This window comes from Chiloscyllium punctatum, chromosome 4 (assembly GCF_047496795.1).
Source record: "Chiloscyllium punctatum isolate Juve2018m chromosome 4, sChiPun1.3, whole genome shotgun sequence".
NCBI lineage: Eukaryota > Metazoa > Chordata > Chondrichthyes > Orectolobiformes > Hemiscylliidae > Chiloscyllium > Chiloscyllium punctatum.
Window position 1 is genome coordinate 66,268,921 of NC_092742.1, and position 25,872 is coordinate 66,294,792.

At 41.3% G+C, this 25,872-nt stretch overlaps 1 protein-coding gene across 1 annotated transcript in view; it reads left to right on the forward strand.

The window, feature by feature from the left end:
- Nucleotides 1–25,872, forward strand: part of ttc6 (tetratricopeptide repeat domain 6) — a 230,399-nt gene that overhangs the window by 90,921 nt on the left and 113,606 nt on the right. The window contains exons 12-16 of the mRNA XM_072567883.1: nt 9,181–9,310; nt 9,682–9,854; nt 14,622–14,758; nt 17,929–18,098; nt 20,555–20,675. Coding sequence (XP_072423984.1) covers nt 9,181–9,310; nt 9,682–9,854; nt 14,622–14,758; nt 17,929–18,098; nt 20,555–20,675 — 731 coding nt within the window. The remainder of the gene's footprint in view (nt 1–9,180; nt 9,311–9,681; nt 9,855–14,621; nt 14,759–17,928; nt 18,099–20,554; nt 20,676–25,872) is intronic.

Here is a 25,872-nt window from a genome sequence, read left to right on the forward strand (position 1 = left end):
TAATGTAATGATAATGAATAGGGTGAGATATTGATGTTCATCACGATGTGACAGCAACACTGGTTATGTGTCAGAGATTGTGAAGAAAAGATGGAATAGTTTGTGTTAGTGAGAGATGCAGTTACCCAGATAACAGTATTATGTATGATAGTGAATAAAAGAGAGACCTGTCAGTCAGCTAAGTCGTCACTTTCGGGCAAACCATTTCAAGCCACAAATGACCAGAAGGAACAAGAATAGCCATCTCTCCAATGTGTGGAATAGAATAACACACTGCCAGCCTCATGGCAACAAAAAAAATTTAGTCTTTTCATTGTTTAATTTATATACTGATAAATCAGACAAAAGGAATGAGTTAACAGTTATATTTAATTTAAAAATGATGTAGTTCTGACTTGATTAAACTTAAAATATAAGCCATAAGTATTAATTTAACGTGGAACATTGTTTTGTAGAGGAATAAGACAGTAGATTGAAAGAAGCAAAAATGGTCCTTAGTAGAGTAATATGCTCCTTTTGTCGGATGTGGGAGTTTAGGGAGAGTTCATGGGTTACTGAGGATTATATCTGCAATAAATGTCGTTGGTTGTGAATCCGATCAGATCGAATGTATCGTTTGGAGAGGCAGTTAGAGGCAATGAGGAACTAAAAGAGAAAGGGGGTGTGATGGATGTCAGTTATAGGAAGGGAGGAAAGTCTCATATACTGTCACATAGATGGGTTAACTCCAGGAAAGGTAAGGAAGGTAGGCAAGTTGTGCAAGAGTCTTCTGTGGCTATTCCCATTTCAAACATGGTGTTTTGGAAAATGGGGGTGGTGGATTCTCAGGGGAGTGTAGCATGAACAGCCAAGTTTTGAGTATTGAGACTGGCTCTGATGTAATGAGAGGTACGTCGGGTTCCATGTGATTGATTGTCTTAGGGGACTTTCTAGTCCGAGGTACAGACAGACATTTCTGTGGCCAGCAGCGAAAAATCAGAATGGTGTGTTGCTTCCCTGGTGCCAGGATCCAGGATCCTCAGAGAGGGCACAGAATGTTCTCAAGGGGGAAAGGGTCCAGCAAGACGTCATTGTGCACATTGGAACCAATGACATAGGAAGGGAAAATGTTGAGATTCTGAAGAGTGATTACAGAGAGTTAGGCAGGAATTTAAAAAGGAGGTCCTCGAGAGTAGTAATATCTGGATTACTCCTGGTGCTACGAGCCAGTGAGAACAGGAATAGGAGGACAGAGCAGATGAATGCATGGCTGAGGAGTTGGGCAGGGCAGGCAGGGACAAAGCAGAGAACAAGGTAGGACTGATAAATTAAACTGCATTTATTTCAATGTAAGAGACCTGACAGGGAAGACAGATGAACTCAGGGCAAGGTTAGGAACATGGGACTGGGATATCTTAGCAATTACAGAAACATGGCTCAGGGATGGACAGGACTGGCAGCTTAATGATCCAGAATACAAATGCTACAGGAAGGATAGAAAGGGAGGCAAGAGTGGAGGGGGAGTGGCATTTTTGATAAGGGATAGCATTACAGCTGTGCTGAGGGAGGATATTCCCAGAAATACATCCAGAGAAGTTATTTGGGTGGAACTGAGAAATAAGAAAGGGATGATAACCTTATTGGGATTGTATTATAGACCTCCGAAAAGTCAGAAGGAGAAGCAAATTTGTAAGGAGATCTCAGTTATCTATAAGAATACTAGGGTGGTCATGGTAGGGGATTTTAACTTTCGAAACATAGACTGGGACTGCCATAATGTTAAGGGTTTAGATGGAGAGGAATTTGTTAAGTGTGTATGAGAAAATTTTCTGATTCAGTACGTGGATGTACCTACTAGAGAAGGTGAAAAACTTGACCTCTTCTTGGGAAATAAGGCAGGGCAGGTGACTGAGGTGTCAGTGGGGGAGCACTTTGGGGCCAGCAACCATAATTCTATTAGATTTAAAATAGTGATGGAAAAGGATACACCAGATCTAAAAGTTGAAGTTATAAATTGGAGGAAGGCCAATTTTAACGGTATTAGGCAAGAATTTATGGGTGGCACAGTGGCACAGTGGTTAGCACTGCTGCCTCTCAGCGCCAGAGACTGGGGTTCAATTCCCACCTCAGGCGACTCTCTGTGTGGAGTTTGCACATTCTCCCAGTGTCTGCGTGGGTTTCCTCCCACAATCCAAAAATGTGCAGGTTAGGTGAATTAGCCATGCTAAATTGCCCGTAGTGTTAGGTGAAGGGGTAAATGTAGGGAAATGGGTATGGGTGGGTTACGCTTCGGCAGGTCGGTGTGGACTTGTTGGGCCGTAGGGCCTGTTTCCACACTGTAAGTAATCTAATCTAATCTAATCTAAAAAAAACTTTCAAAAGCTGATTGGGGGCAGATGTTCGCAGGTAAAGGGATGGCTGGAAGTTGGGAAGTCTTCAGAAATGAGATAACAAGAATCCAGAGAAAGTATATTCCTGTTAGGGTGAAAGGAGAGGCTGGTAGTTTTAGGGAATGCTGGATGACTAAAGAAATTGAAGGTTTGGATAAGAAAAAGAAGGAAACATATGTCAGGCATAGACAGGAGAGATCGAGTGAATCTTTAGAAGAGTATAAAAGCAGTAGGAATATACTTAAGAGAGAAATCAGCAGGGCAAAAAGGGGACATGAGATAGCTTTAACAAATAGGGTTAAGAAGAATACAATACAAATACATTAAGGGCAAAAAGGTAACTAGGGAGAGAATAGGGCCCCTCAAAGATCAGCAAGGCGGCCTTTGTGTGGAGCTGCAGGAGATGGGGGAGAAACTAAATAAATACTTTGCATCAGTATTTGTGGAAAAGGACATGGAAGATATAGAATGTAGGGAAATAGATGGTGACATCTTGAAAAATGTCCATATTGCAGAGGAGGAAACGCTGGATGTCTTGAAATGCATAAAAGTGGATAAATCCCAAAAATCTGATCAGGTGTACCCTGGGACTATGTGGGAAGCTAGGGAAGTGATTGCTGGGCCTCTTACCGGTATATTTGTATCATCGATAGTCACAGGTGAAGTGTTGGAAGACTGGAGGTTGGTGGTGCCACTGTTTAAGAAAAGTGGTAAGGACAAGCCAGGGAACTATACAAACGTGAGGACTGCAGATGCTGGAAACCAGAGGTTGGATTAAAGTAGTGCTGGAAAAGCACAGCAGGTCAGGCAGCATCCGAGAAGCAGGTAAAATCAATGGTTTGGGCAAAATCCCTTTATCAGGAAACCTGATGAAGGGCTTTTGCCCGAAACACTGATTTTCCTGCTCCTTGGATGCTGCCTGACCTGCTGCGCTTTTCCAGCACCACTCTAATCTAAACCCAGGGAACTATAGATCAGTGAGCCTGACTGTCAGTGATGGGCAAATTGTTGGAGGGAATCCTGAGGGTCAAGATGTACATGTATTTGGAAAGGCAAGGACTGATTAGGGATAGCCAACATGACTTTGTGCATAGGAAATCATGTCTCACAAATTTGATTGAGTTTTTTGAAGAAATAACAAAGAGGAGTAAAGAGGGCAGAATGGTGGACATGATCTATATGGACCTCAGTAAGGCATTTACCAAGGTTCCCCATGGGAGATTGGTTAGCAAGGTTAGAGCTCATGGAATACAAGGAGAACTTGCCATTTGGATACAGAAGTGGCTCAAAAGTAGAAGACAGAGGATGGTGGTGGAGTGTTGTTTTTCAGACTGGAGGCCTGTGACCGGTTTCCTCCCACAGTCCAAAGATGTGCAGGTCAGGTGAATTGGCCATGCTAAATTGCCCGTAGTGTTAGGTAAGGGGTATGGGTGGGTTGCGCTTCGGCGGGGCGGTGTGGACTTGTTGGGCCGAAGGGCCTGTTTCCACACTGTAAGTAATCTAATCTAAAACCAGTGAAGTGCCACAAGAATCGATGCTAGTAAGTTTGCAGATGACGCCAAAATTGGAGATGTAGTGGACAGCGAAGAAGGTTATCTCAGATTACAACAGGATCTTGATCAGATGGGCCAAAGAGCTGAGAAGTGGCATATGGAGTTTAATTTAGATAAATGGGAAAGCAAATCTTAGCAGGACTTATACACTTAATGGTAAGGCCCTAGAGAGTGTTGCTGAACAAAGAGACCTTGGATTGCAGGTTCATAGCTCCTTGAAAGTGGAGTCACAGGCTGATAGGATAGTGAAGAAGGCATTTGGCATGAGTACAGGAGTTGGGAGGTCATGTTGCAGCTGTACAGGATATTGGCTAGGCCACTGTTGGAATATTGCGTGCAATTCTGGTCACCTTCTTATCAGAAAGATGTTGTGAAACTTGAAAGGGTTCAGAAAAGATTTACAAGGATGTTGCCAGGGTTGGAGGATTTGGGCTATAGGGAGAGGTTGAAAAGGCTGGTGCTGTTTTCCCTGGAGCGTCCGATGCTGAGGGGTGACCTCAGGGATAAATAGACAAAGTCTTTTCCATGGGGTGGAGGAGTCCAGAACTAGAGGGCATAGATTTAGGGTGAGAGGGGAAAGATATAAAAGCGACCTAAGGGGTAACTTTTTCACACAGAGGGTGGTACATGTATGGAATGAGCTGCCAGAGGAAGTGGTGGAGGCTGGTACAATTGCAACATATAAAAGGTATCTGGATGGGTATATGAATAGGAAGGGTTTAGAAGGAAAAAGGGGCAAGTGCTGGCAGGTGGGAGTAGATTGGGATATTTGGTCAGCGTGGATGAATTGGACTGACGGATGTTTGAGTGCTGTACATCTCATTAGTATATAGCAAGTAAAATAAGTGGTTTTGTATCGAACCATGAGGTATCCAATTGCATACTTTCCTCCAGTATGGAAAAACAACTATTCACCACTACTGTCTGTTTTCTGTCACTCAATCAGCTTCGTATCCTTGCTGCTAGTTTCTTTTTTTTTTCAACTGTGGTCAGCACCTACACAGGCACTGTACCCCAACTCTTCCGCTGTTACATCAATGACTGCATTGGTGCAGCATTGTCCACCCAGTCTGAACTGGAGCAGTTCATCAACTTCACCCACAATTTCCACCCCGCTCTCAAATTCACTTGGTCCATTTTGGACACCTCCCTCCCTTTTCTGGACCTCACCATCTCCATCTCCAGCAACAATCTCCAGACGATTGTTCACTACAAACTAACAGACTGCCATAACTACCTGGAATTCACCTCCTCCCACCCAGTATCCTGCAAGAATTCCATCCCATTTTCCCAAATCCTCCGCCTCCACTGCATCTGCTTGGATGAGGCGACATTCCACTTGCAAGCCTCCCAGATGTCCACCTATTTCAAACGACATGCTTTTCCTCCCTCTGTCATCCAGACAGCCCTCTACCGCAGCTCTTCCATTCCCCTCTCCACTGCTCTAAACCCTCCCCAATCCAATAAAGACAGAGTCCCCTTGTCCTTTCAAACCACCCCACCAGTTTCCGCATCCAATGCATCATCCTTAAACACTTCTGTCAACTCCAAATAAACCCCACCACCCAAGAACATCTTCCCCTCCCCACCCTTCTCCACCTTCTGCAAGAACCGTTCCCTTCAACAGTCCTTGGTTTGTGCCACTCTCCCCACTGACCCCCCGAACCCCCAGGAACCTTTCCCTGCAACTGGAAAAGGTGCAAAACCTTCTGGTACACCACCCCCCTCACCTCCATCCAGGGCCCCAAACAGTCCTTCCAGGTGAGACAGAGGGTCATCTGCCTCTCCCCCAACCTAGTTTACTGCATCAGATGCTCCTGATGTGGTCTTCTCTACATCAGGCAGATCAAACGTAAACTGAGGGAATGGCTCACCGAGCATCGCAGCTGGGTCTGGAGGGGCTGACCAGACCTCCCAGTCACCGTCCACTTTAATTTCCCCTTCCCACTCTCCGACATGACCATCATTGGCTTCCTCCATTGCTGCAATGAAACACACCACAAATTGGAGGAACAACACCTCATCTTCTGTTGGGCCTACAGCCCTGAGGACTCGACATTGAGTTCTCCAATTTAAAATAATCTCCCTTCCCAGCCCCTCCCCTTCCCTCTCATACCCTCTATCTGTCTTCACCTTTCCCCACTTCACCCTGCTCCTGCCTCCCTCTTTATTAGCAGCTTCCCTGACACCCAACTCCAGTCCTATAGAAGGGTTATACCCAAAACATCGACTTCTCTACCTCCTGATGCTGCCTGGCTTGCTATGTTCTTGCAGCCTCCTGCCTGTTTATTTCAGTTTTGTTGGCAAACTTATTCTGTGGCACTGTATCAAACCACTTTTGGAAATCCACATAGACCACGTTAACTGTTTACTCTTATCCACCATCTCTCTTACTTGATCAAAACACTTGATCAGGTTAGTTAAACATGATTTCCATTTAACAAATCTTTGTAGGCTTTTCTTGACCCATTCTCAGTGGTCAGACTGCTCGGCAGTAGTTGCTTGGTTTATTCTTACATAATTTTCTAAACAATGTGTAACATTTGCAATTCTCCAGCCTTCAGGTATCACCCCATAGCTAAGGTGGATTGGAACATTTATACCTTTGAAATGTTCACCCTTGCTTCTACCAACACAATTAAATAAATTTAATAAAGTCCTGAAGAATATAATTCTGAAGAAGAACCGTACTTGCCTTGAATTATTAATCTCTCACCACAGATGTTAGCAGAGACGTAGAGTTTCTCCAGTATTCTATAAGTCTATAAAAGCAGGAATTAGGCCATTCAGCCATTGAATCTGCTGTGCCATTCGATCAGTTCGGCTTTCTCTCCGTAACCTTTGATCCCTTGGCAATCAAGAACTTATCTATCTTTGTCTTAAATATACTCAATGAACTGACCTCCACAGCCCTCTGTGGCAATGAATTCTACAGATTCACCACTCCCTGCGTATAGAAGTTTCTTCTTCTCTCTGTTCTAAAGGGTCTTCCCTTTACTCTAAGGATGTTCCTTCAGGTCCTCGTGTTTCCCGCCAGTGGAAACATTCTCCCAATGTACCCTCTGTCCTGCCTGTTCGGTATTTCATACGTTTCACTTCGATCTCCCTTCATCCTTCCAAACTCCATTCTCTGCATTTATTTCAGATTTTCAGTATCCACACTATTTTGCTTTAATTCTAATACAATCCTGCTGATTTAACAAATTACATCCAGACTTTTAAATCCTACTTTTTGTCAATTTTTAATCCCATCTGGTAAAGACAGATATAGAGTGTTTGTTTAGTACTTGAGCTATACTCCACTTTGCCTTCATGTGTAGCTCCCTGCTTTAGTCCTTAATTGGCCTCATCCACCCTCTCACTATCATTTTACTATTTATTTTATAATAGAACACATTTGGATTTCCCTTTATACAAAATGCCTGTCACTAATTAACGATCTTTAGCCAAAGCAGAAAAAGGGGCATAGTCAGACATCAAATTGATAAAGGAAGTGAGACCTCCTTTTCTGCTTCATCTTTTTCTATATCTGTTTTCTTATTCAGGAACTGTGACTTTGCTTGCACTATCAATCCCTTTCATGAGATCTTGACTGTACCTGACCCAACTTCTCTTCAAAAGCAGTCCATTGTTCAATCTGAGTTCAATTTTGCCTACAACTATTGATTTCAGTTTATCTGGGATCGATTCATTCTTACCCTTCTTCAAATTCAGTATTTTTGTTTTCAATTGCTAACTGTTCATTTCCATCATTAACCTAAATCAGATGTTACTTTGATCACTTTTCCATTAAAGTAGTCCTCCTTCTATGAAATCTAATCGACTCATATCATTCCCCAGAACCAGACTGAGGAGCTATATTGATGAGGAAAATTCTCCTGAACATATCTTAGAAATCCTTTCCCCTCCCTACTCTTTACACCATTAATGTTCAAGTTTATGTTAAGATAACAGTAGTTCCAATTACCATTTTGCTATAGTTTTTGTATTGCAATATTGCTCTTCTGTCTTTTCCAGTAGTTGCTGGCCTGTGGTTTACAGTTATCTGTATTGTTACTTAACTCCAAACAAATACTTTTCATCTTTCATTCGAACAGTACATCCCCTTTCTCCAGTTCTGTGATAATCTCCTGAATTGCAGGCAATCACCCACCCCTTTCTATAAACACTTTTACCCTCATAACAGATCATTGCACTGTACTGCAAATAACATTAGCACCACAGAAATGCCAGACTATGACCATCACCAATAAGAGACAATCCAGCCACCGCCCCTTGACATTTATTGGTGTTACCCTCTCAGAATCCCCTTTATCAACATCCTGGGGTCACCATTGACCAGGAACTCAACTAGATTCAGTACATAAACACAGTGGCTACAAGGGCAGGTCAGAGGCTAGAAATACTGCAGCGAGTGACTGACCTCCTGACTCCCCAAAGCCTGTCCACCATCTGCAAGGCACAAGTCAGGATTGTGATGGAATGCTTTCCACTTGCCTAAATGAGTGCAGCTTCAACAACATTCAAGAAGCTTAACGCCATCCAGATCAAAGCAGCCGCTTGATTTGCATTGCATCCACAAGCGTCCACTCCACCAACACTCAGTAGCAGCAGCATGTACCTGCAAGATGCACTGCAGAAATTCAGCAAAGATCCTCAGACAGCACCTTCCAAATCCATGACCGCTTCCACCTAAGGACAAGGGCAGCAGATATAAGGGAACACCACCACCCTTCAAGTTGCCTCCAAGCCACTCACCATCCTGACTTGGAAATATGTTGTTGTTCCTTCACTACTGTTGCTGCGTCCAAATCCTGGAATTCCCTCCCTGATGGCATTCTGAGTCAATCCACAGCAGGTGGACTGCAGCAGTACAAGAAAGGCAGCTCACCACCACCTTCACGAAGACAACTAGGAATGGGCAATAAATGCTGGCTAGTCAGTGATGCCCACATCCTACAAATGAATTAAAGAAAATTGAATTATGCATTGTCTTACATTTCTGTTGTTCGAAAAGGTACAGCATTAGACTTATTATGAGCAAAGTATCGGGAGATACATTTGTATTAGCATCCACTAAAAGATTGTGTTATTTTCACAGTAATATGGGAATCTTTCATTTTATATATTTTTGTCTGAATTACTTATTAGCTATAATTGTATTCGTGGTTTATTTGTGATTAGTGTGTATACAACTGGTCAAACTGTAAATAACAAAAATTCTATTTGAATAATAATTCTATTGCTTTTTGATTTAGGCTATTAAATTAGAACCGATGTTGCTTGACAGCTATTGGCAGAGACATTTCCTTTATCTTCTTCAGTTGAGAACATCTGATGCACTAGATGATCTTAATTTTGTACTTAAACACAACAGAAATCATGCAGGTACAGTAATTAAATTGTTTAATTCCTACTTTTCATTTTTAGTGGTATTGTTCCATTTGATCAAGTGTCCAACTGGAAGAAAGCACATTTAGAAATTTAATTATGCTGGATTTATAATTCTAGATAAATAGATATAACTCCTCTGGCATTATTGTTAGCTTCCAAAAATATTATTCATTCATATATTAACAATAGGAAATAAATAATTTAAAGTTGGATATAATTTTAAATTGTAGTTTTTCATCAGAATTTTCAATTTTCAATTTGCATTAAAATAAACTTTATCTTATGTATGGGGTTTTGGATGCATATTTCACAAAATTACATGTAGCTTCTATAAAGTTAATATCTATAAATTTTTTTACTGCTAGATGCCTACACTTCAAAGGGAGACATTTATAGAAATAAAGGGGATATCACAATGGCAATCATAAATTATTCTCAGGGCCTCAAATGCAGATCTGATGCTGATATCTATTTCAAGAGAGCTGAGATGTATGAAAAAAACAATGACCTACTTTTAGCTATGGAAGATTATTTTATGGTAAGTTTATTTGCTTTTGAAGATATTTTGTAGATATGAATTTGACATTTTTTCTGCAAGTGAGTTGATCACGTAAATTTTCTCTTTGTAACCATTTCCCCAGGTTTTTCCTGTTATTTTTAAATAGAGTCATAAATCAGCAAAATTTAATGTCAAGTTGTTTCAAAATGTTTTCACTTTTGATTGTCAGAACATATGAAGGGAAAAGGGAAAAAAAAGGTTAGATAGAAATGGTAACAAAATGGAAAGCAGAGGATAGGGTTTGATGACCGTTATAATTTGTTAGATATGTATAAAATGGTACATTTGGTGGGAAGAATACCGAGGCTAAAATCTCCTTGGAAAATAAATCTCTAAATTGGGCAATCTCTTTACTTGCTCATTTTACTTTGCTCATTCTCATGTTATTATTTGCACCCATGAGTTGTTCAGCTACCTCAGACCCAATACCGTTGTTGTCAGACTGATAGCCTTTGACATCTGTATCTGGTCACAAATTCACAAACCAATCAGCAAACTGTTGCTAATGAAACCTCACTTTGTATTTAACTATTTTACATGTCATTTGCTCTTACACCTTCTCCTACTGCTTGCTAAGCAACAGTGTAAATAGGATTTACAATGTAATTCAGCTACAGTACCTGCTTTTCAACAATACAGTAATCCCTCCCTCAGTTGCTGTGAAACAATCCTTTTTCCAATCCAGTCCATATCGAAAAATGAAGTGAGAAAAAAAATGCCCTCTTTACAATGTTTGTTTTTTATTTGGCAGAAAAAAGGTATCAAATATTCATAATGTAACACTGTTTTGAACATCTATGCCCAAATCATTACTTCAAGTGATCACTCTTCCTTTATGTACTCCTCATGATGCTACCCTGTGACTTCAGAAGAAATAAAGACAGCCTGCTCATATCTCTGTATTGACTGGCCAGTGTGATCTGAAACTGTGATTGCCGATTATAATGATTTCTGAGCTGCATAGTGATAAGCAGCTGGAGCAATTTGAACACCCTAACTCCAGGCCTCATCTCTCCATTTCACTTCTTATGGCCCACCCACAATTTCACGCTAGCAGTGAGCTTAGGTAGCATTATTCTACACTTCATAACATCACACAATGATCACGATGCAGATGAAAGCTCTTCAGCTCATCATTCCTTCTGGCAGTAAGACCCTGAAAAGTTAAGAGCTATTCAATTTTCCTGCACCATTCAGAGCAAGTGGTCCATTGTTGAGAACCAGCCTGCATTCACCTGATTACCTCATCACATGTTTTAATGTAGGTTGGCACTTTTTACATGGAAGTAGGCAGTAGAAAAGCCGAGAACAGAATGGCATTCATGTTAAAGCAGTCTCCTCCAATTTCTTACCAGCGATGTGTTTGCAAATGAGTACAAATATCTTCTGCTACTTCTTCAGAGTTGTCCTCTTCTACTTCACAGGAGTGAATATAATTTGAATATGTTTAAATGTAATTTGACACCAAATCTTAAAAAGATAATATTTGTGCTAATGGCCAAATACTTGGTCAAGGGAGTAAATTTTAAGAAGTACATTAAAGAAGGACCAGAAGAAAGCTTTCATAGACTATCCCAGAGTTTAAAACTATTGCATCCGTTCTGGTCACTCTACTATACTGCGTGCAGTGCTGGTTGCCCTACCATAGAAAGGATGTTATTAAACCAGAAAGAGTGTTGAAAAGATTTATTAGGATGCAACCTGGACTGGTAGGTTTATCAGGAGAGGTTAGATTGGCTGGGACATTAGAGCATAGGAGACTGAGGGTGACCTTATGGAGGTCTATAAAGTCATGAGATTAGATAAGGTAGATAGCCAACAGCTTTTCCCCATGCCAAGGGAGTCTAAAACTAGAGACCTTAGATTTAAGATGAGAGGGGAGAGACAGGAAAAAGTCCAGCGGGGCATTTTTTTCACACAGAGGGTGGTGAGTGTCTGGAAGCAAGGGCTGCCAGAGGTGGTGTTGGAAGCAAGAACAATTTTGTCATTTAAAAAAACATTTCAACAGATACATAGTTGGGATAGGAATGGAGGAATGTGGACAAAATGCCTGGCAAATGGGACTGGTTTAATTGTGAAAACTGGACAGCATGGGCAAGTTGGGCTGAAGGGCCTATTTCCATGCTGTAGACCAAAAAAAGAGACCATGGCAACTGAAGGCACAACCAGTGGTGGAGCAATTAAAATCAGGAAAGCTGAAGAGGTCAGAATTAGTTGAGCAAGGATATCTTTTGTGCCTGAGGAGATTATGGAAGTAGGAATAGACTAAACCAGGACTAATTCAGAAGAAAAATTAGTATTTTAAAATCAGAAGTCAGCGCAAGTTAAACATGTACAAGAAAATTTTCTGATTAAGTGTGTGGATGTACCACTACAGAAGCTGTAAAACTGACCTACTTTTGGGCAATAAGGCAGGGCAGGTGACTGAGGTGTCAGTGGGGGAGCACTTTTGGGGCCAGTGATCATAATTCTATTAGTTTTAAAATAGTGAAGGAAAAGGATAGATCAGATCTAAACGTTGAAGTTCTAAATTGGAGGAAGGCTAATTTTGATGGTATTGGACAAGAACTTTCAAAAGCTGATTGGGGGCAGATGTTTGCAGGTAAAGGGACAGCTGGAAAATGGGAAGCCTTCAGGAATGAGATAACGAGAATCCAGAGAAAGTATATTCCTGTCAGGGTGAAAAGGAAGGCAGATAGGTATAGGGAATGCTGAATGACTAAAGAAATTGAGGGTTTGATTAAGAAGAAGAAGGAAGCATATGTCAGGTATAGACAGGATAGATTGAGTGAATCCTTAGAAGAGTATAAGGGCAGTAGGACTATACTTAAGAGGGAAATCAGGAGGGCAAAAAGGGGACATGAGATAGCTTTGGCAAATAGAGCTAAAGAGAATCCGAAGGGTTTGTACAAATACATTAAGGACAAAAGGGTACCTAGGGAGAAAATAGGGCCCCTCAAAGATCAGCAAGGCAGTCTTTGTGTGGAGCTGCAGGAGATGGGGGAGATGCTGAACGAATATTTTGCATCAGTGTTTAACTAAAGAAAAGGACATGGAAGATGCAGATTGTAGGGGAATGGATGGTGACATATTGAAAAATGTCCATATTACAGAGGAGGAAGTGCTGGATGTCTTGAAATGCTCAAAAGTGGATAGAATCCCAGGACCTGATCAGGTGTACCCTAGAACTCTGTGGTAAGTTAGAGAAGTGATTGCTGGGCCTCTTGCTGACGTATTTGTATCATCGAAAGTCACAGATGATGTGCCGGAAGACTGGAGGTTGGCTAACATGGTGCCACTGTTTACTCAGAGGTTCATCTTGGAGTCAAAATGATAGCAAATAATTTGGTTCAGTCTCAGACAGTTGCCCAGGACAAGAATGGTTAGAAAATGGAATTTTGGTGGGGACAAAAAACATGATTTCCACGTACTCAATAATTAATTGAAGGAAATATCTTTCCACTGGGCATTTTTGACAAGCAGTCTGACAATTAGTGTCAGTGGAAGAGTGAAGAGAGAATATGAGGAATCACCAGTTGCCATCTGCATGCACATGAAAACTGATGTATTTTTGGATGATCATGTCTCTAACTGTGTCCGAGGCTGCACATGTCAGTAATGATGAGGGTAGATAATGCAACATGATCATGGTTTCACATCATATCATTTATAACTTTGACTGTAAACTATTTACTAATGGAAGCTGTGGACATTTGTATTATTTGTGAAGATTATTTGTAATACCTCAACTTGTACTTTACGTTAAAGTCGTGCAGAAGGTTGTAAAACCCAATCGGAAAGAAAATTGGGCAGTAATATAATAATAATTTTTCAATGTTGCTATTTCAACAAAAAAAAACATTGCTGGGAGATATCAGCTGTTTGTACAGAGGATTTGAGCAATAGGTAGAGGCTGAAAAGGCTGGGGCGATTTTCCCTGGAATGTCGGAGGCTGAAGAGTGACCTTATAGAGATTTATAAAATTATGGAGCACAAATGAAATAGCTAAAGTCTTTGTTTTTTTTTTCCCAGGGTGTGGGAGTCCAAAACTAGCGGGCACAGGTTTAAGGTGAGAGGGGAAAGATGTAAAAAGGACCTGAGGAGTAGCTTTTTGATGCAGACAGTGACGCATGTCTGGAATGAGTTGCCAGAAGAAGTGGTGGCGGTGGGTAAAATTACAATATTTAAAAGGCATTTGGATGGGTATATGAACAGGAAAGGTCCAGAGGAATATGGGCCAAATGCTGGAAAATGGGACTTGGTCAGATTGGGATGGCTGGTTGGCATAGACAAGTTGGACCAAAGGTCTGTTTCCCTGCTATATGACTCCATATGATTTTAGTCACCATTCAGGAAATCATGTGGAAAATATACCCAAATTTCTGATGCAGGCTTTCGGTTGATGAGGCTCCCCAATAGTCGTACAAAGTTAGAAACATGCCATAATGGATTAATTTATTCAAAGTGCAATTCAAACATGGTAAGCATAGAAGCTTTATGAAACAGAAAATTAATGATGATTACATTTTTTTGAAACAGAATAATTTGGAATGAGGGTGCAAGATTACTTTAAAAAGAAACTCTCTGAACTTATCACTTCTCTAAAAAAGTTTACTCATAGAATATAGTACTATGTATATAATATATTTAGATGATAAATGAGTTGACCAATTATTGATCGAAACATGATAAATGCAAAAATACCATAATTCAGATACCATGTATTTTTTATATATTTTATCGTAGGCTTTTAGTTTGAACCCAAAAAGAACAGATGCTTTGATGAAACGTGCTTTATATTATTTTGAGAATTCCACCTGGCAGTTAGCAATTCAGGATCTTACAACACTAATCAAACAGGAACCTGGCAATGCTAAAGCCAGGTAAGTTACAATAGAATTTTTTAAATGCATTTAAACATTAGTCAAATTATCAACTGTACCTAGGAACTACCAATGTGATTAATTTCCATTAGAGTTCTTTTAATCACTTGCTGTAAGATTTTTTGGAAGATTGGTTGAAACTTGGAGTATTGTCTTAAGTGGTTTCTCAGTGATTTCTGTGGATCTTGGTTCAAAGAGCAAAGGATGGTAACTATTTATTAAAACCAGCAGGATGTATTAGATGCCATAAGATTGTAAAATAATGCTGAATATTTGTAATAAAGCTTTTTTGTACATTAAAAATGTATGATTGTTGTTACTTATATAACCTTTAATGCACTAGTAGTTAAAGTGATTATGATGTTAAAAACTTGCTGAATTTTAAGTATTGTTTTAAAGAAGGCTTCATCCTGGTAAAGCTTTCTTCTTTTCCAAGAGGGAAGTGCAATGTCTTTTGAGACAGAAGCAATATAGGAGAGTTTATAATTTGTTTAAAATTGCTCTTAGTGATCATCAGTTACAAATCACACAATACCAGGTTATGGTCCAACAGGTTTATTTGGAAGTACAAGTTTTGATTTTTAACTTTGATTTTGTGATTTTTAACTTTGTCCATCCCAGTCCAACACCAGCTCTACACGTCATCATCAGTTACAGCAAAGTAATCTCTGATACATCTGCTCTTCTCAATGGCTATACAATAAACCCTACAAGACCCTTCATATAAATGTTACATGAGGGCTCAACTGTGATAATTTCCTTCTCATAACAGCTAAATATTCATCTAGTTTTCACTCTGAAGAGTGAAGAAAAGAAGTGAGGTATCACTGGGTTGGAGGGAGGCTAGATGCAGTAAAAACTAAGGGCAGAATTTCTCTGTTTCCTTGATCAACATGGGCAATGGTGAGAATTGTGAGAAAATATGACAAGATTGAAGGAAAATTAATATCTCTTCATCAACTTTCCTTAAATGTTACATGAGCAATGTCCTCTTCCATCTTCATCCGTCAAAGTTAGCAAAGGGAAACCACGAGCCTCAACCATTATCATAGCTGATCTTGCATCAACTCAGACTGCACTTTAGCTTTTCAGAACTTTACTTTGGAGAACACAGGAATTTCTGATTCACATGCTCCTGCCAGGCTGGGTTGTGCACACAGGAATGCAATCATCCAATTACATCTGTACAGGATTCATCTTATGACTCTTAGCTTCATTTCTTAGTGCTCATTTACTTTCTGCACATTTGGATTTGTAGAGCTTTTTAGCCAGAAAGCAAGAATGTGGAGAAGAATGTGATTGACAGTTTGAGTGGAGTTGCTGCATGCAATAGTCAGATCGATAGCCAACAAGCTTTGGTGAAATTTGTCTGTGGTGGCAGAACCAGGGTGAGTGTGAATTATCAGAGAGAAAGTGATGGCCCTTGCCCTTGTAGAACACAGCACATCACTGACCATTTTCCTGTATTGCTGTGCATTTTGTCTGATCTTCCCTCATCTTCAAATGTTTTCCTAAAGTCTGCATATTTTTCAATGTCAAGTCATTGAAAGACATTTCAAGCAGTTAAGCATCCAAATTATCCTTGGTAAAAATTGATTTCATCTCAAATTCACAATATATATCAATGTTTTGGAAGTGGGGAACCAAACACAATATTTCCAAATTTGTGGATGATAAACAGCTAACTGGGTGTGTACATTTTGAAGAAGATGCAAAGTTGCTTCAGGAGGATCTTCACAGGCTTAGTGAATGGGCAAGAACATGGCAGATGGAATATAATATGGAAACGTGAGATTATCCTCTTTGATTGTACACTTGTTTTTCCTATGTACTTCTTAAATGGTAAGAGACTGGAAGGTGTAGTTGTATGAGAGGACTGGGTGCCCTTGTAATGCTACCAACAAGCAAGTGCAGCAAGATATTAGGAAGGCTAATGGATGTTGGCCCTTTTGTGCAAGAGGATGTGATTGGGAGCAGTGAAGACTTGCTTCACTTTTATGGGAGCTGAGTTAGATCACATCTTGAGGACTGTTCAGTTTTGATCACTTTGCCTCAGGAAAGATATTTTGTGGATCAAGGAATCCTTGATCTCTTTGTTGTTGAAGGTAAGGATGGATGAGACAAGGGCAAAGGGCTTAGAAAGATATTTTAGGTAGAGAAAAGAAGCAGAGTTATATTTGCATTTCAGGTTCCATGGAATAAGTGAATGTTTTTTTCATAAATGAGAGCAGGATTTAATAATGTCAGTTTGTAGTTGAGCCAGACCTGATAGTAAATGGCTAAACCAGTTGGTCACCTATTATCCATTCATACTTGCATCACTCAGACTTAAGGAAGTGTAAATAAGGGCTGATCCTGATTAAATGACCAGGTAAGCAAGAATAATCTAATCTGGATGAAGGTGTCAAATGTGGAGCTGAGAGTGGTTAAGCAGATCACTAGCTACAGAAATGTTATCATGAATGGAGGGCGAAAGCTAAACAGTTGTGACTTTGGAAGTTCAGTTGTAAATGACTTGGAAGATGAATTAGAAGGGAGATATTTCTATCATTCAGTTTAGGTGGATAGGCTTCCCCAAAATAAAATGAAAATCATTGCTTCCAACACCCACATCAAAGCCTGCACATTTGCCACAAATTTTATCCTCTTTCTTGCACACAGTTCAAACTGAACCAGACTGTTTCTAACCTTGGAGTCCTAAGCAAACCTTAGCTGTCATACCTTACTCAAACCTCCACTGCTATCCAATGTATCTGAAACCCTTGTCCATGATGTTGTCACCTCCAAAATGACTGTTCCAGTATATTCCAGAATGAATTGCATCCACTGCCTTCTGTGGCTTTTAGCTCATTCAAAGTCCTGCTGCCCACATCCCATTGCACATAAGGCAATGCTACAGCTGGGATTGTTATCTCCTGTACTTTGGGATAGCCTGGAGTCAGTCTTTGGGTGGAGACAGAGGTAGGCTGATGCTGAGTGGCCAGTTCCTGTATTTGCAGCAACACCGACCCTGTTCTGCAGATCAAATCACCTTCACCATCCTATCTTTTGGCCGTAATCCACTCTTCCCCTTCTACCCTTGAAGGATAGACACATGCATGATCGACCTATTCATTTCCAGGTATCCTGTTATGATTCACAATAATGTTTCTTCAAATTTTCCATGTTAGGATTTATCGTGGACAGGCATATACGAAACAAGGAATGCACAAGGAAGCAATTGAGGATTTGTTTACTGCTATCCACTTGGATCCTAACAACTGGGTGGCTTTCTATCACAGAGGTTGCTTGCTGAGAAAGGTTCAACCACAGCAAGCTCTACAGGACTTCAGTGTTTCAGGTATAATGCAGACTTAAATATGTATTATAGCGAATGGTTATACAAATACTTGCAGAAGTGGATTTTTCCAATAGTTACATTTGTGACTAAAGCCAAAAATGTCAAATGTTTATAGTTTTATTTAAGTTATTTTTTACACAAATGTTATTGATTGCAAGAAAATAGACTGTGGCTTCCTCTGGTCAAATAAGCTAGGCAAAAGTGAGGACTGCAGATGCTGGAAACCAGAGTTTAGATTAGAGTGGTGCTAGAAAAGCTCAGCAGGTCAGGCAGCATCGAGGAGCAGGAAAATTGACGTTTCGGGCAAAAGCCCTTCATCAGAGGCAGGGATCCTCCAGGTTGGAGAGATAAGTGGGGGGTGGAGGGGGGAGAGCTGGGAGAAGGTAGCAAAGAGTACAGTAGGTGAATGGGGGTGGGGATGGAGGTGATAGGTCAGAGAGGAGGGTGGAGCGGATAGGTGGGAATGTAGATTGGCAGGTAGGACAGGCCATGAGGACAGTGCTGAGCTGGAAGGTTGGAACTGGGGTTTGTGGGGCGAAGGGAAATAAGGAAACTGGTGAAGTCCACATTGATGCCCTGGGGTTGAAGTGTTCCGAGGCGGAAGATGAGGCGTTCTTCCTCCAGGCATCGGGTAGTGAGGGAGCAGTGGTGGAGGAGGCCTAGGATCTGCATGTCCTTGACAGAGTGGGAGGGAGAGTTGAAATGTTGGGACACAGGGCGGTGTGGTTGTTTGGTGCGGGTGTCCAGGAGATGTTCCCAAAAGCGCTCTGCTAGGAGGCGCCCAGTCTCCCCAATGTAGAGGAGATCGCTGCCTCACAGCACCAGAGATCCGAGTTCAATTCCCGCCTCAGGCAACTGTCTGTGTGGAGTTTGCACATTCTTCCCATGCCTTCGTGGGTTTCCTCTGGGTACTCCAGTTTCCTCCCACTGTCCAAAGATGTGCAGGTCAGGTGAATTGGCCATGATAAATTGCCCGTAGTGTAAGTGAAGGGGTAAATGTAGGGGAATGGGTCTGGGGGGTTATTCTCGGAGGGTCAGTGTGGACTTGTTGGGCCGAAGGGCCTGTTTCCGCATCATAAGTAATCTAAAAACTTCACTGAATGTCAAGGTGCAGTGAGTAGAGTCTCTTACTGGATGTGGTCATTGCCTTTGCCTTGCATCTGGATAGTGTCCAGATCTTATGGCATTTGAACATGGACTGCTTCAGAATTGGAGAAGTTGTGAATAGTGCTGAATATTGTGTAATCATTGGCACACATCCCCACTTCTGACCTTATGATAGAGGTAAGGTCATTGATGAAGCAGCTGAAGTTGGTTGGGCATAGAATACTGCCCAGAGGAACTCCGACAGAGATGTCCTGGAGCTGAGATGACTGACCTCCAATAACCATGGCCATTTTCCTCTGTGCCAGGTATGACACTAACCAGTGGAGGGTTTACTTCCATTAGCCATTGATTCCAGTTTTGCTAGGGCTCCTTGACACTCAGTCAAATGCAGCCTTGTTATCAAGGGCTGTCATTCTCAATGCACCAATCATACGGAAGAGGCCCTTGAGCCTATCGAGTCTGTACTATCAAAAATATACTACTATCCATACTAGTCCCAATTTTCCTCACTAGATCTATACCCTTGAATGTTATGACAGTTCAAATGCTCATTCAAGTACAACTTAAAGGGTGTGAGCTTTCCTGCCCCAATTACCCTCCCAGCAGTGCATTCCAGACCCCACCACCCTCTGGGTGAAAAGAGTTTTCCTGAAATGCCATCTAAACTTCCTGCTTTCACCTAAAGTTATGCCCCGTTGTTATTGATCCTTTGACTAAGGGGGACAGATCATTTCGTGTTGGAGAGTGGAGGACAAGAAAGTGGCAAATACACAAGAAGGCAGGATTAGAAGAGAGAGTGGAATGGGATAGGAAGAAACTTCCAGAGAGGTGTTTGTAACACTGAAAAGAAGCAAGAAGATTTCTTGTTTGGATGTGATATGGAAAAAAAAATACCGATCTGATTGTTGTGATAAAACAAATCAACTCATTTTTGTAAGAAGAGAAACAAATCCACAATGATGAGAAATTTTCTTCTATCAGTTTCTGAGGTAACCTTACACAGGTGGGAGAAGAATATGGGACATGTTTGACACTTTCACACCTTGTCTCCCTTCAATCTTACATTCATTCTTGCTGAAAATCATGCTATATGCTCTCCCACACATAGGTTATGCACCTCCCAGTTTGTTGAAGAAATACCATTTCGAAATCCACTGTGATCCTGCAAACTTTACTGGAATCAGTGGAATAGTGGCATGTGCATCTCTGCACTGTCACCCCTTCACTTTTTTCACCGATATGTCTAAATGCTGCATAGAAATCTTAGAATTAAAGTAACTAATAAACAAGACAGACTTTTCATTTGATATAGTAGTTTGATTAACAAGCTTATCTCCCCTTCTTTACAGTGCTTATCAATGAAGATGTTGAGAATTTGGAATCATTTTTGCATCGTGGTATTTTGTACACTGAACGTGGCGAGTGGCACGCAGCAATATATGACTTTGAAAGCGTACTCAAGCTTGACAGGTACACTGTTGGAACCTTCTTCCATTGTTAGTCACTTAGCTGATTGTATCAGAAAAGTAATAAGACATCATTTCTGAACTATATCTACAGGTATGCACAATTAATTCTTACTGTTCATATAAGCCATGGGGTTTGTATAAAACTACATATGGACTATATACTGGTGAATCCTGTCACCAAGTGAATGCTCTGTTCAGATAATGCCTTCTTTGTATGTGTTGTTTATCCCTTTAGGTGAAGCTGATCGTGTTTGCTTTAGATAATCGATGCGTTGTTGGTTCAGGATTTCCTCTCCTCTGTCTTTACTCTCTGCCTCTGACAATAATTTCTTTAGAAGAAACTGCACCATTTTGTTTTAATTTGGTGACACCAGGTGTAACAGTTCTGGCTGAGCTGCTCCCAGGACTTGAGGTCAATCATAAATCTCCCCTGTGAGGCCTTCAGAATGGCCTTGTAATATATCCTTTGATAAGCGAATGTCAGGCACTTAGATTACATCATTAGTCCAGCTTAGCCCAATTTATAATGTGGCCCATGTAGCATACCACTTTGACAAAGGTACTTGTATAGGGATCCTTGTGTGCACCAGAAACAACTCGTTTGGTGCCATCCTAAATTGCGTCTTTTAGGTGATATGATACCCATCTGCCAAATTGGGATCACACACGTCCATTGTACAAATTTATCCAGTGGACCCTGTGTGATCCAAATTTGGCTGTCACTCCAGAACGACAAATATATCATCTGCAGGGTTAGCCAAGCAGCAGCATTATTTAGGGTCACTTAAAGAGTTATAGATGAGCTGCTTTTGACATACCTTTTCTTGTGGGCTAAGTTTGGTGAAGTATTGTGTTTTTGGAGTTGGCTTTTGGTAGTTGGTTCTTTCATTCAGGAAAAACAGATGAATACCTCAAACACAGGTATATTGTGGCAGTGCATCTTGGTCTACAAATCAACCAGGACGTGGAGTCAAGGACGTATGGGAGGACACTGGCTTCTTCCATGATCCGCTGTTCAATTGTGGTGACTGAGCTGACTTCTCCCAGAATACTCCTCAGTGATGTCTCTCTGCCACTGTCTGTTTGGCTGAGATGCATTAGCAATGGTGGTGGTAGACATATGAGTGTTGGCATACCGACAAAGAACTAAAGGTTCATCCTCCACTGCTCCTGGTGCTACTCCCAGGAGTGGGGCACTCTGCAATAATAACAATATGCTGGAGGGCAGATTTCTGTATTGCTGAGTGAGCCTTTTGAACAATGAATTAGCAATGATAGTAGTAGTTTGAGCTAGCATGGTATTTGCATGCATCTCTATGACTGCAGTCTGGACTTCCATTTGCAGGACTGAAGTATTGGGAGTTTTTCACTCATGCTGCAATGGATGTTGAAAAGAAGGCCCACAAATAGTCAGGTCTGCAGGTGCAGTTATAAAATTGGCAACCACTTTCACGGTGGAAAGAATGGAATCCAATGTTGTTGGATGCCATCTATCATGTTAGAGCCAGACAGTTGCATGCTTTCTGATGGGCTCTATTGTGGGTTTGCCAATGCACCAAGCATCTGAGTGATCTATAGTCTGCATTTTCTGCTATACTGCCTTACTGAATTCCTCATCTTAATTCCTAATAGCAGAATTCGACTGTGACCTAGCTCACCACATTTCCCCACCATCCCCTGCAAAAAAAAAACACATGAACCACATTTTCCCTGGCCTGGCTGCAGCCAACTTACAACCAGTGAACCATCACTAAGTGGTTAGAGAGTGAAAATAGTGCAGAGAACTGTAACACATTATTATCTTTATTTATCTGAGCAGAATGAAATTCTGGAGTGTCTGTTGCCATACGCTCTGTGATGTGGAGCACCAATCCTCAATTATGATGTGGAGATACAGGTTGGACTGACATAGGCAAAGTCAGAAGTCATACCACGCCGGGTTATAGTCCAGAGGGTTTATTTGAAATCACAAGCTTTCGGAGAGCTGCTCCTTCGTTCGGTGAAGTCACTTCACCCGACAAAGGAGCAGTGTTCTGAAAGCTTGTGATTTCCGATAAACCCTCTGGCCTATAACCGAGTACCATGTGACTTCTGACTTCCTCCATGATGGAGGGTGTAACTGTTGCAGCACTCCTTTCCTGCTGCAAGTGTGACATTATATCTGGATGTTGCGCCTGCCATAGATGAAACCTGGAAAGGTGATGAGAGTTTGGTAATGGATTGTCATCACTGGAAGCTGTATGTGTGAGTGGGAGTGTGTGAACATTAGGCCTGAGTCCTATATGCTGCTAAAAGCAGCCAAGTGAGTAATGAGGGTGTGGTGCATTGAGCAGCGAAAGAGACTCTTAGTTTGGTGAGTATGGGCCATCTTCTTCCACTCCCTTCTGAGTGTTCTTCTACACTTACAAGGAAATATAACATTTCCTTGTATTCACTGTAACTGCTCCCTACCAAGCAATATTGGTGAAATTTGGTGCCTTCTCCATTTGGGTGGTACTCTACTTTCCTTCCTCTTTAATATTCTGTTTCAGTTATTGTCATTTTTAAGAGATGCAGTGCCATCCTTTGTAAAGTGGAATAGACTTACCATTAATAGCTGAAGGCTAGCTGGACATGTATTATCTTTGCGTGATCTTGGGCCCCCAGTCCCCATTGTGCAGGGAGGTAGCCAGCAATGTGGGTCATGCCCAAATCATGGTAGTGAAGAGGCAGCACAAAGTTTAGCTGTTGCTTCCCTCAAACAGAACTGGCACTTACACATCAGGAATCATGACCTGCACAACCAGTTAACAGCACAGGCATGTCTTTAACCTCAAATTTCTAATTGTGACATTTGTACTTTATCTGCTATATCACTGTCAAATATGAGTTAGTTTAATGACTAATAAGTCCAAGAAAATGTTAGCATGCAAGTGGATGAAGGTCTGTCCTGGGTATGAAGAACTGAATTTTGAGCGAGTATGTGCATTTATTTGATGTGACTATGTGAAAGAAAAGTTTCATGAGCCATGGCTGAGTAGAGTGATTGCTTTCTTCACAAAAGTATCTTCCAGTTTTCCTTCTTCCTTAAAACGCTTACGCCCAGTGGATTACTGAAACATTAAGAATTTGTGGGAGAAAAATAAATTAGACTTGTAAAGAGGTATTGGGATCACAATATTGTGATTAAATCCCATCTCTTCACAGTAAAAGGTAAGGTAAAGTCACCATAATCCCAGAGGACTACAGGGTTGCTCTCTCATTAGACAGAGATGACATGGTGGTGGTCACTGTGCCTCAGGTGAGGGGTGAGTGAAAAGGCAGGACCTTGATGGTAATCTCAGCCGCTGTGGGAATTGAACCCATGTTGTTGTTCTTCATGGGGATGCAGGCATCACATGAATTTTGTGTTGCCAACAAATTTAAATAACAGCACGATGCTAATTGTGCTGTTAAGTAGAGGGATGCCTGAGCAGAGGCCACAAGATTGTGTGAGGCTACCACCATTTCAAATTAATTGCAATACTTTCAGTCAAACAGCACCCCTTAAAAGCAAGATGTGTGTTGATTGCAGCAGGAACTGGAACTGGTTCAGAAAGACCTAATGGGCAGAAGAATGGATTTGGTCCAACAGATCAGATGTATGTCTAAAATTTGTCCAACATATTGCTGGAGGTCTTGGAGGAGGTGAATAAAAGGAAAGAGGTCCTTTGTCACTCAATGACCATGGTGTCCTCCAGACAGACACTTTGAAAGCAATAAGAATATTAATTCCATTATACAGCCCCAAAACCCTGGATCTATTGTCACAAAAGGTTCAAAGACTATGGCTGGTTAAGGTTAGTGAATGCATATTCACATGCCGTACATTCACAAGTGACTTTCTAGCCTTGCTGGAATTGATGAATTAGAACATCTAGTCATTCACCTATTAACATCCTTTGTCAATCATGACTCAACTTTGCATTTCTCATCTTACGTCACTGTGACATGCACTGGTAGCTATTCAGCCGAATCAGGGACTTTATTAAACACATTGCACACTCATTAACACACCTTTCTATATTGCAGGACAAGTGGGTCCATCACTGGGAGTACCAACATCTAACAGATGAAGGTCACGTATGGCTACTTGTGAATGCCCCCATAGAAAGATAGGCTCTAGCCATGATTGGAATGGACACAACTGAGACCATGACCAGCAGTGGACTGAAACTATTGAGCTGACAGTTTGTTCCTTTCAAACAACCTTCTTGCATTTTATCCACAATATTTTCAGTTTTATTTGTTGTAGCTCTAATAGGAGGAGTCTACATACTTTAGAAGTAGTGTAGGAAAAGGATTTGCAAGTAGAATCACTAGGTCCAAGTGTCCTCCGCCAGAATGGAGGGAAAGCACAGCACAGATTCTATCCCAGTGGACTGTGGATTTGCTCACAAATCTTTTCTCTGGTGAGGACTCAGATGATGACGTTGGTGGATGGCTGATACAAAAACACTAATGGGCATGCATAATGAAAGGCTTGGTGCAATGACAGGCCTGCCAGTATAACTAGTAAGAACCATAGAGTAATCCTGCACCGGCTTGACAGGCCTATGTTCAGAACCTTTCCAGTGTGGAAGTGGTTCCCAACTCCATGAGAACAGTTACACACTCCACCATGGTGCAGCATTCCCAGTGTCCCTATTTCCATTGCCATTACAGCAGAAACTATCCAGTATCTGCGTTGTATAGTTGAAGCTCAGACTAAAGTCAAGAAATCTCAGCTTGTTGCCGTGCTGATTCAGGCTGCTGCCAGAACTCTGATACCAGGATTCAAAGTGACTTGCTGGGTCTCACATGATCCTGCAGTCAATGCTGCAGCAGATTAATAAGCTGCTTTAAAATATGTTCCCAGACTGGTGGCAGTCTCAATGTTGAAAACATTGGAGCTCCGATCATTGCCACTGCATCAGTGTCTTTGCTGTTGCCTTCAGGTCAGTCAACTTATTCTGCTGCAGCTCATTCTGGGGTAACGCAGTGGAGGCTGGACCTTCTAGATCCATAACAGGGCATTCTGCAAGGCCATCTGCGGTCACCCAGAGTGAAAGTCAACAGCCTTCCACTAACATCACACTGCACGGGATAACTGGACCAAGTAAAAGCACCCATAAGGCAGCCACTAAGGGAAAGTTGCTTAGTCACATTTTTTAAGGAATATTGGGTGGGTTGTCAGATAA